At 42.9% G+C, this 12002-nt stretch overlaps 1 protein-coding gene across 1 annotated transcript in view; it reads right to left on the bottom strand.

The window, feature by feature from the left end:
• Positions 1–1509: 1509 nt before the first annotated feature.
• The window catches only part of SLC25A1 (solute carrier family 25 member 1), a gene marked incomplete in the record, with an annotated part of 1035726 nt that continues 1025233 nt past the window's right edge, over positions 1510–12002 (bottom strand). Inside the window, 1 exon segment of the mRNA XM_044085143.1 lies at positions 1510–1753. Within this exon segment, the coding sequence (XP_043941078.1) occupies positions 1639–1753 (115 nt within the window).

The raw sequence follows: 12002 nt of genomic DNA on the forward strand, positions 1-12002 counted from the left end.
TCAAATGGTAAGACTATACTTTCTGTGCAGTGATGGTCCCTATCATACCCCCTCTATAATCCCATCCCTGCAAGACTGAATGCTTCCAGCTCCCTCTAGAGGTTGTGGTAAATAACGCAGTTAATATTAAAAAAAGCTGACAGTGTGGCTGGAGAGAAACAAGTGGGATCTGTGCTGATAACTGCAGCCTTACCTTAAGTCCAGGGACACCAGTTTGGAATAAGAGAGTAAAACTCCTGCAAATGTGGATGCTGAGACCATAACAAGGTGCAGAGTACAAAAAGGAAACAAATCCCCTGATTAGTTAGTTAATGCTCAGGTAACCAACCACAGCAGCAATGCTTGTTCTTCACATAAGCAGGCAGGGCGGTCCAAGAGAGTTTCAGTCAGGCAAGGCTGACAGTGGCTAAAGGTGCAACAGCTAGCCCCTGTGGCTGACTAATGGAGAGTTGGCTTTACCCTCTGAAGCTAGAGAGAGGCTAGTTGAACACTAGCCTATTAAGAAGATAGCAGTCATACCTGCAGAAGAAGCTGCAAGGATGAAACAAATCTATAAACCTCAGTTTATGTATGCAAGTTCTAGCAAATGAACCAAGATGCACTGCAGCCCATAAAAAAAAAAAAAAAAAAAAAAAATTCATTGGAGTCCATGTCTCCAAATGGTAAAGAGTTAGTAGGGGGTAAAGACACTCTAGTGCTCAATGTTAAGTTGAGGTACATGGACACAATACAACAAGCAATGGATAAGTAATGAAACACCTTAGCCAAAATAAATCTACGCAAAATGCTCAAAGACACAGCTCTTCAACATAGGACTTTTCTGTACCCTTTCAGTTTAGCTATGTCAAGGAATTGGCACAGATGAAAATTAGTTTGGCACTTAAGTTCCAAAGCTTACTGGCATGGCACATGTTAAAACAGAAACATTCTACTCCCCTTTCAGTATACACCTATACACACACCAGAAGATAAAACTGCTCCAGGGGCCTAAACCTGCTGCACATCCTCTCCTCCACTGCAGAATCTAACTGGCCAGCTGGGTAGGAATGTCAAACAAACATTTAGAGTGGCCAGTCTACTAAAGAGATTAAGGCTACAAATGCAAAAAGACAAGACCAAAGTCCAGCAAATCTATCTCAAACAAGGGGTTTGGCACCATGCTGGTTGTCGGAAACATAAAAAGTTGCTCATTCTGGTGGGTACTTTCAGCATATATTAAAAAGAAATCTCCCACTCCCAAACATATGAGACTTGTAATTTCTTCTACAGTTATAGCTCCTGTAACTACATCTTACAGGTACTCCTGGGATGTGTACATGGGCAAAAATGGAATAGTTTCTCCAAAGCAAAAGAAAAAAAAGAGTGGATGTAACTTTAAAAGCAAATATTAAAAACAAAGTTGATGTACCAAGTAAAAAACAAGCTTAGTAGATCATTTTTTTTCAATAAACTGCATGGTCTAATTTGGTAGATTTGGTACATCTGGTCTTCACACCCCACCCCCCCCCCCCCGCAATATTCGGTAGTCAACTTAAAATTTCCTTCAGATGATAATTACTCCATGTTTCCTCTCATGGTTCCATTCCTGCACCACTGGGTCATCTCTTGGTAATGCTGGCATGCCTTCCTCGGTCATATTCAGTCCGTCTTCCACACCTTGTTTAGGACTTTCACAACTTCATCATAAATAACAAAGACAATAGCAACGTCCAAGCAGACACGGCCTAGTCGGGGAATTGTACCTTTGTAAAAGCTGCACAAGAAAAAAAACAATAAAACAAAAAAAAAAAAAAAAAACAAAACAGAAGTGATTACATCACCATAGTGTGGCCGTGCAATACTTTAAGCACACATAATATATACATCTTCAGCCACTGCTGCAAAGTACAACATAACTGCCACTCATGCAGAGATTCACGAATCTACTATTTGTGTCACCAAACCAGACTTGTGACCTGAAGCTTCTCAGTGCCTGCACCTCCAACTGTGCTCTATTGACTGGTATCAGTGCTGACTGGGTCAGGAATGCCACCTTATGCCATCCGGCACACTGTTCAACTTGCATAGTCTTCTCAATTCCCACCACCTGCACTGCACTAACTATCACCTTGTTGATCCATGCAAACAATCTTACATCAGACTCATATTGTATAGGTCACCTAACAGTGTAACTTAACATGGCTGCAATGTGGAGTTGTGCTCCACTGCTGCTCTTCAGGAAAGACCACAGTACACCTGGAAAACAGACCTTTCTTAGGGGAGTCAAGTGTACGGAATAAAATGGGACCTGTGGACTGATGTAAAATGTTCTAATTTACAACCAGAAGTTTCTATGATTAAGGCAAGAGGTTAGGAGATTGCCCGACTGTTCCTCGTCGGCTAATTAAAAGCCTCAACTGCTATGTAACTACTCGAGTTTTTAGAGGATGTCCTGTGTAACAGCTGACGCAGCTATTCAAGTTACAAAAGAACTATGCAACTACAGTTAATTGAGTCATGGTAGCCAGCTCTGGTGGCACAGAGGGAGAAATTCCAGAATATGATCTAAGCAACTCATGTTCAAGGAGTCGCTCAGGCACCTGTGGGAGCCAGCGTAAGGAGAAGACGAATAACTAAGCGGGACCTGCTCATCTCTCCCTGGAAAAAGGTTGAAAGTCTGGTCTGAGTTGGAACCACCGGTACAGATGAGGGTCAGTCCTGCCTGTAAGACAGGGGGCTTTGTTTGCATCATACACGAAGGCACAGACAACATACAGCACACCCACTATGCTTCCCCTTTGACACTGTTAATATAAACGGAGATGGTAGGCCATCCATGCAAACTCCACTCACGGTTGCAAGGATGACAGCTCCTGTACCGGGTTTGCCTGGCTCTTGCCTTTAAGAATTAGTGAGCTACAGGGTTTGGCACCCCAGGGAACAAACAGTCATCCTGAGAAGGATAACAGGAATGAGCTAAATGGTGAGGGGAAGAACTAGGCCAACAAATACATAAATACATACATTGGGAAAAATAAGTCAAGGTAAATCGTGACTCAAGATCAACCAGAAATATACAGTATTGAAAACTGCAAGCTACATAACTTTTCTGAAGAAGGGGACAGTCAAAATTACTGAAGTGTGAGTAACAAAACAAAAACAAAAAAAAGACAAAGGACTTAGAAGTTCCAAACTTAAGCTTCAGAAGATAATAATTCTGGAGAATCTAAAATTTCCCATACATGAACCTGTTTAAAACATCAGTCTACAGAAATAAAATCCATTCCAAAGAACATGAAGAGTATAGAGAAAAACAAACTATATTTGCTGGACAACTACTACAAGGAAATTGATCTGGCCTTAAGGAAATGTTCTGCTTTAAGTGTTTCACTCCATGATATAGCGGGATAAAGCCCCAAATTTAACCCAGGTGACTCTGGTTTAATTAGGGAACTAGATTACCTAAGGACTTGGGGTGGCAGGACAGTGGACAGGAGTAATTTTGTCAACTCATGTATCCCTGGGAGAAGGACAGGGCTTATAACCAAGGACCAGAAGTGATTGGTGGATACCAATGGTGACTGTCCATAGGAATGTATATTATGTAATGCACATTCAGAATACTAAGGAAAAACATTAGTAGGGCCCACCAAAAAATCACCCACAGCTGTAAGGATGACAAACTGCACTGCCTGATCTCCACTCAACACATTTCGCCCATCTACTTACACCATAGATTGCCCCACTATGGGCCCTGGTCTGAAAGGGAAAGTCAGACACGTATCAGGGAAGGTAGACTGGATAACTGGAAAGGGCTCTGGGACACAGATGATGGTAGGCAGATGCTGTGGGAACAAGAAATGACATTCTACATTAAATCAAAATTCTTTGGGAAACAACTCTGGACTTAAAAATATGCAGTAGATGGAAGAGCATCAAAGGAGTTACAAGGCAAAAAGACAGGGACTATCTACCTCCTACCTCCAGGAAGGCAAAATTTGTCAGCCCAGGAATGTACTTGCATACACCCTTCCAATGACCTAGGTTCTTCTACAAAGATGCAAGTGTGTCACTAACAGAAAGGAAAATATATGCTACACAGATGGGGTAACGGTTGGGTAATAAAATCTGCCACTGCAATGTGCATCAGGATGCTTTGAATGTTTGTGGAGCTGCTGGTCTTACGAAGGTACACAGATTTGGCACAGTAAGGCCTCTGATAGCAGAATACAAGACAGAGTTCCACGTAGGTGCCTGTAAGAGTATAGAGTCGGGGCTTCAACCCTGTCTTATTAGCCAAAGGCTTTCAGCTCAAACATTTTAGCTCAGAACCCTTGCGGTCTTCCAAACTGCATGATACATTAGTCAAGGAACATACCAGAAGAGCACTGTCCTCTATAATCATTCTAATTAGCACTGAATAGAGAGAAAAGACTTCTTTTGACCTGGGTGAGATGCATTTAGAAATTAGTCAGGCTAGAAAGCATTTCATGACTACTGTTTCTACATAATGGTCAAAGAAAACAGTGTTAATGACTCTGGTGCCAAGGGCTTGGACTCTCACGTCTGCCTGGAGTGGGGTACGGGCGGCGACATAAAGGAAGAAAGGTGTTTACTAATCTGATAATACTGTACTTTTCTGCACACAGTTTAGGCCCACTTTCAGTACACCACTGGTTTGTAAGAATTAGTTCTTGTAATGGTTTTACACCTAAAAGACAATAAACACCACCTAGGTTACAGTATCAACATTTTTTTTTAAACATATGCCTGGATTTATGGTTCAGAAGTTAAAAAATACATGTCAAAAATGTATGTGTTTGGGGGGAGGCATCACTGACCAGCCAATTTGCAATCCAGCTAACACAAGGGTTTACACCTTGAAGTATTTTAGCTTACCAGAGTGAGGTATGGTTTGAAAGGCCATGGCAAGATCCATGTATGCTGTATGGACTGAATGACCCTTGTCCACTGCTTCTATAACCTTTTTTTAAGGAAGCCCAACCCAAGAATAAAAACTGTTGCAAGTACATTTGTATCAAACTCTGAACACCGTAGTTTATGAAGTCAGACATGTTCCATGGTCTTGTAAACTAGGCTAGTTAGGCTGATGGGTCTACAGTTCATAGAGTCTGTGGTAGGGCCCCTTTATAAGGGGGTACTACATCAGCTATTTCCAGACTTCTCAGACAGATATTGTGGTTAGATTTCAGTTGAACATGTGCTGGAGGAGTTTAGAGATGGCATGTTTATCATCCAGGCTTGTGGAAAAGGTGCATTTGTTTTTTGCTGGTACAATCAGGACCCATTTCATGATGCTTTCAGAGGGTGTATGGGACCCAGGGGGGTTGGGAATTTCAAAAACTGTTTCTAGAATAAGTTAGCATTTGTCTGCAAGTAAATTAGCTACACCTTTGGGATCAGCATGGGTAATGCCATTTAAGATTAGTTCAGAACATGTCTGTTATTTTTCAAAGTTGTAATGTAAAGAAGGAATTGTAGTTACCTTGGATTCAAATATATGTTTATCTTTGACTATCCTCATTATCAAGAAGGTCAGCAAGGATCTAGAAAAGACCGTCTTTAATGCTGACAGCTTTTCATTTGCTACAGAACTAAGTTTTTTTCCTTTGGACCATCAAGATGGTTTATTTTTAAACTTCCCATTATATTTGGTTCTGGTGGGGACTGCTAGATCTACACACTTGCGTAGGCTGAAGTAAAACTCCCTTGCCGAGGTGGGGCTAAAGCAGTGTGGGGGCTGCTGAAGTTGCAATTACATTTACAGAGCTCACAGAATTTAAGCAGGTTTGTATGTTTAAATTCCTTAAACCTAGAACTACTTACAGCAATGGAGTTTGCAACTTGAAAGGTTACTAATTTGTGGTCTGACTTGACCAGAAGAGATAGTTATAGCCAGTTAAGACTAGAACCAGAATGTCCTGAACCCTAGTGGACTGATTAACTATTTGTTCTAAATGTCATTTTTTAGGCCCAGAAATCTTTGGGCATACCCATTTTTCAGGCCTATGTATGCGTGTTAATTGAAGGATACTTTAAATCTTCCAATATAATGGCATGTTTCTTTAACGTAATTCAGGAAGTAATAGTAATAATTTCTTGTGATGTTCTGGAAAAATGGACAGTGTCCTACAGCAGATTATAAACTGATCTTATTAAAGGTAAGCTGAAGTTGAGCATATTCAGTTTGTGGGTCTCAGTGAATCTGCCTACAGGTAATATGATCTCTGACAAATATGGAAATACTACCCCCACTCCCACCCTAAGCTACGTTCATGTCTAAATGCAAGGTAAGCACTAAATTCAGGTAAGAAGAGATTGTTATCCTACTCAAGAAACCAAGTTACCGTTACAGCACAGAGATGGATATGTTCCAAGTTACAGGAAAGCCTCAAGGTTGGGCAATTCATTATTAAGACTTCTGGCACTGAGAACAGAAACCTTGACATGGTCAAAATTAGAATTTATTATAACTTTCTGTTATGTCGGAATGTCCAAGTAACCAGACATGGCCAGAAAACAGGAACTATGGAGAAGCAAGGGCTTTGGCCAGTAAGCAGAAGCCAAGAAACAAGAGACAGAGGCCATCCCTTGGAAAGTAGGTTGGCCTGCCTTCCATCTCGCAATAGGCCGACGGACACACTGACAACCTCTTCCCTGTAGAATGACATCAACTAGTTTGTTGATTGTTAAAGTCAAATATATCTTATGTCTATATTTAGGCTTTATTTTGGGCAAAGGTAGGGTATTCCACTGAAGACCAGAATCTCGCCTTCATTTAACACATGTAAAGTGAAATCTACCCTGCTGCGGTAGCATTGTCGCCTCACAGTAAGACATTGTCCTGTTCGATTCTCAACTAGAGGGTCTTCTGTGTGGAGACATGCGTGAATGGGCATACCTTCATTGAAGGTTGTGCGTCAGAGCTGGCAACTCGACACATAACAATCTACTGCCAATCATTAGCGGAATGGAGTTCCGCTGTGGCGACCCCTAACTGGGAAAAGCCGAAAGACACAACAACAAAGTGAAATCTACCCTGTTTCTCATCACATCCCTCACTGCACAAGTCATTCGTGCCCACGTGTACCGTGACTAAGTTGCATTCACTGCTGCCCAGTGTAAGAACAGCCTTGGTGGCATCAAAGACCCTGGCACCAAGCAGAAAATGGCCACCGTATTGTTGTTGACCCTTACCAGCCTGGTGTCCCTGACAAAGGAGTCACCATTACTAGGACCTTTCTCTTTGTATTTCCTGAATTAGTGTCAGTGTATGGTCTACACACTTGAGTCACTCACATGTAAGAAGATGGTGATACACTGACACTATTTTTTATGGTAAGACTTAGCTTTCCTAGTTCTAGTAGGTTTGGGAAGTGTAACTCTTGACAGCATCAGAGTATGGATCGTTAGGTGGGTTTCTGAAGCATGAGTGGTGCTCACAGACGATCTTTTAAACAAGAGGTCTACCTCTCTACTGTAAGGATACTTTCACCTCTTACACATCATGTTGGTGAATTTCAAATAATGGTCAATTGCTATGATTAGATACTTGTATTTATTACTTTTTACTTGAATGTAACTGCAGTAAATTATTTATCGATTTATCATCTGAGTGACTGACTGTGGTGTATTCTGTGTCGCTTACATATTGAAATCTAGTGCGGACTCAGAAAACACACCTAATCACTTCTGTTGATGTAATTGTGGAAAGAAAGACAGAAGGGGCCAGATGGCAGAATCAGCAAAGTAATATGCAAATATAAACACGTTTACTGAGCTTAATACATATACAGTTCCCAAGAAGAAACTACAGTAATAAAGTACTGTTGTGTACACTTACGATAAATGTAGATTATAGAGTGTATTCACTGTTGCAGTCATCACACTTGGGTTTATTCCCAAAGCTGAGGAAGGGTGGAGGCAGTCAAGAAGTATTAAGGCTGGCTAGCAGGCCTTGTAAGACTGCTGTGGCAAATCCAGCTCTGGATTTAGAAAAGATAGGTTCGTGGTAATGCTTGAAGGTGTGTACAGAACTCCAGGTTGCAGCTTCCAGGATGTCCCTGGTAGGGACTACCCTGAGAAAAGCTGTAGCAATTGAGGTAGCCCTAGTGGGATGAGGCCTGATCCCCTGTGGGGTAGGTTTTCCATGGTGTTTGTAGCAGAAATGGATGCAGTGTGCTATCCATTTAGAAATGGTTCGTTTCGAAATGGCCTTGCCCTCTGCCCCTGTAGCAAAGCCGACTAGCAGCTGCTCAGATTTTCTGAAAGGTTTAGTCTTGTCAAGGTAGAGCCTGAGCTGTCTGTGCACATCCAAGGAGTGCAGGATCCTTTCCCCCTTTATTCTGAGGATTAGGAAAAAAGGTTGGCAAATGGATGGATTGGTTTAAAGCCACACTGGATACCACACTGGGCATAAAAGTGGGGTTAGTCCTGAGGGAAACTCTGTCTGCATGGAAGATAATGAAGGGTTCCACAGCCATAAGGGCCTGTAACTCGGACACTCTTCTTGCTGAAATGGCTAGCAGTAAGGCTGTTTTCCAAGAGAGGAATTTTAACTCTGCTGTAGCAGCAGGCTCAAAAGGGGGAAGCGTGAGCTTCTCTAGTACAATGTTAGGACCCAGGCAGGAGTGGGAGCTCACCTTGGGGGTCTTAAATTGTTCGATCCTCTCATGAACTGTTTGATCAGAGAGTGAGAGAAGAGGGGTGGGCTCAGTATTGTAATGAGCTGAGATGGCAGAAGCATGAATCGTAATCGATGAGAAGGATAGGACTTTGTGGAGCATCTCTGTTAGGTAATCTAGGATTTGAGGCAAGGAGGGCACAGCTGTGTCCTTCCCTTGAGACTGGCTACAAGAACAGTATCTATTCCACTTTTCTGAATAGGATTTCCTAGTACTGGACCTCCTGGCCTCAAGGATAACATCCAGCACCTGTTTGTTGAGGGTTGCTGGTGATGTATTCAGAGAATAAGCCAGGCTGCCAGGTTCAGGGTTTGCAGTTGAGGATGCAAAATCTGTCCCTCCTGCTGGGACAGCAGAGAGGGGGTTTGATGTAGGTGCCAGGGTGGCACTGCTGTCAGACTGCGTAGAAGTGGGTACCAGTGCTGGTGTGGCCAGTCTGGTGCAATAAGGATTGTCCTTGGCCTGTCCTGTTTGATCTTGAGGAGTACTTTTAGAAGGAGGGGCAGACAGGGAAAGGCATAGATTGAGAGGTTTTCCCATGTGAAGGATAGGGCATCCACTTTCCAAGCTTGGCTGTGGGGAATTCTGTTGAAAAATTTGTTTAGTTGCTGGTTATGGGGGACGCAAAGAGGCCCACCCTTGGTGTCTCCCACTTGTGTATTAGAAGTTTGAATGAGTTTGGTTCCAGTTTCCACTCATGCGGGTCCATTAGATTTCTGCTCAAGTCATCTGCCAGTGAATTTTATTTGCCTGGCAGGAATTGAGCTTGCAGGTGCACTTGGTTGCTTAAGGCTGTGTTCCACAGAGCCATGGCTAACCTGCAGAGTGGGTAGGAGTGAGTTCCCCCCTTGCTTGTTTATGTACCACATTAACTGTGGTGTTGTCTGTCTTTATCAGGAGTTGTCCTGGCAGGATAAGGTATTTGAAGGCTGTCAGTGCGTTCTGTACAGCTAATATTTCTTTTTGATTGATATGCAGGTGAATTTGTCCTGGGCTCCATTTGCCTGCCATGTGAGCCCCCATGCATAGTCTGATGCGTCTGTTGTCAAGAGTTTGGATGGCGGTGGGTTGTGAGAAAGGGAGTCCCTTGTTGTGGTTGCAAGCCTCTGCCCACTAAAGGAACTCTGTCCTTAGGCAAGGAATGATAGGAATCACTGTTTCTAGGTCCTGGGAATGTTGACACCAGAGACTTTTTAAGTACCACTGAAGTTTCCTCATATGCAGTCCTGCATATGGAATCAGTAGAATACATGAGGCCATGAACCCTAGGGCTTGCAGTATTTTTCTTGCAGATAGCCGAGTTTGGGTGGCCAGTAGTTTGAAATAAGTTGTCAAATAAACCTGCTTTTCTGGAGTGAAGAATGCCATCTGGGAAGTTGTGTTCAAACATGCTCCCAGTAATACAATCTTTTGGCTGGGTACCAGATGTGATTTCTTTTTGTTGATGGTATACCCCAGAGAAGTTAGGAGTCTCTTTACAAATGTAAGGTGCTGAAGTAGCAATTCCTGATTGTCCGACTGAATCAGGCAATTGTCCAGGTATGGGCCAATTTGAATATTTCTCTGGCTGCAGTAAGCAATGACTAGAGCCAGGCACTTTGTGAATACCCTGGGTGCAGTAGATAAGCCAAAGGGAAGTGCAGAGAACTAATATGTATACAGCCTGTCCTGAAACGTAGATATTTCCTGCAAGATTCCCTTATGGGGATGTACAGATAAGCTTCTTTTAAGTCTAGGGTGACTATCCAGGAGTCCTTGGCTAGCATAGGAAGGAGCCGCTGGAGTGTAAACATTTTGAATTTTGGTACCACCAGGAAGGTTTAGGGATGACAGATCCAGAATAGGGCGCCAAGAGTTCTCTTTCCTGGGCACCAGGAACAGCCTGGAGTAAAAACTCTGTCCCCATTGCTCTTTTGGCACAGGTTGAATAGACCTGATACTGAGAGGAGAAAGTACTTGCTTTTGGGCCTCTGTCCACTGGTTTGGAGTAAGGTCTAGCAATCTGCTTGGGGATGGCAGAGAGTGGAAATAAACATTGTATCCCAAGGATACAGATTCTAAGACCCATCGGTCCTGGGTAATATATTCCTAGTTTTTTGCATGTAGGGCGAGTTTTCCTCCTAGGGGGGCAAGCACTTGGGCATGGCTGGGAAGGATTAAGGACAAGTCATTGTGAACTCTTTCCATATGGAGGGTGGCTTACCACTCCCAGTTTTTGAGGAGGGAGCACTCCATTGTTTAGATCTGTGCATACCCTGAGACTGTGGTCTTTGTGGTCTGTTGCCCCTGGGTTTTTTGAAGACCAATGCCTACCGAATCTAGGTGGCTGTCCCTGTAAGAAATCTTTAACAGTTTACATGGATTTAACTTTTTCCTCCAGCTTTTTAAGAACTTCTTCTGCTTTAAAGCCAAACAAACATTCTTGGTTTAATAGAGCATCAAGTAATTTTGCCTTGATATGGTCTGGCAAGATTTGTTCCTTCAGCCAAGCATGCCTTCTCAGCAAGTCAGATAATTCCAAGTGTGATGACTGCAACAGTGAAACACGAAGAACATCAGACCCAGTGACAGCCACCCTGCAAGATGCTTCTAAGCCATCAAAACCACACTGCAAAGTATATTTTCCAACTTGGTTTGCAGTATGCATTAAGTCTTGTAAGTCCTTATTTTCTGCACAATCAGGAATCAACAACATTTTTTGTTTAAATTAGATCAATAATATGCTGCTGGTACTTCAACATGTTAAACTGGCAATTTAAAGCCCTGATGGCAAAAGTTGCAGAGGTATAAACCTTCCTACCCCATCTGTCTAGAGCCCTAGAACCCCTGTCCGAAGGGGTAGGGTTTTTGGCTGTAGCAGCCTTAATACATTTAGGTCCCTGGGAAATGGTCTCTGGATCCACAGTGGGATTTTTACAAATAATTTTGTGAGAGTCAGGTACTCTGTAGTATCTGTCAGGCTTTCTAGGAGCAGGTGGTAAAGTATCAGGGGTAAGGCTGGATTCTATGAAGACATCATCTACAATATCCATGACAGGGGGAATAGCTAAAGGCCTATGCTGAGGCAAGTCTAAAAATTCCCTGAGTCCCTTTTTGGACTATGGGTAGTCCTGGCATTCCCAGCAGAAATGCTCTCTTAGGGTATGCAAGGTTTCACCGAAAGAAAGGTCCTCTGGGGGGGGGGGGGATTGAATCCTCTGCATTCTCAGTCCTCATAGGTAGATGAGGGAATGTCCTGGTAATCACAGGGGTCAGAGTCATCAGACTCATGGTCTGAAGAATCAGAAGGAAAATCAATTCTTTGTCTTTTAGAGGGGG

Source organism: Protopterus annectens, chromosome 10.part0 (assembly GCF_019279795.1).
Source record: "Protopterus annectens isolate FY-2018-M chromosome 10.part0, PAN1.0, whole genome shotgun sequence".
NCBI classification, from domain to species: Eukaryota; Metazoa; Chordata; order Ceratodontiformes; family Protopteridae; genus Protopterus; species Protopterus annectens.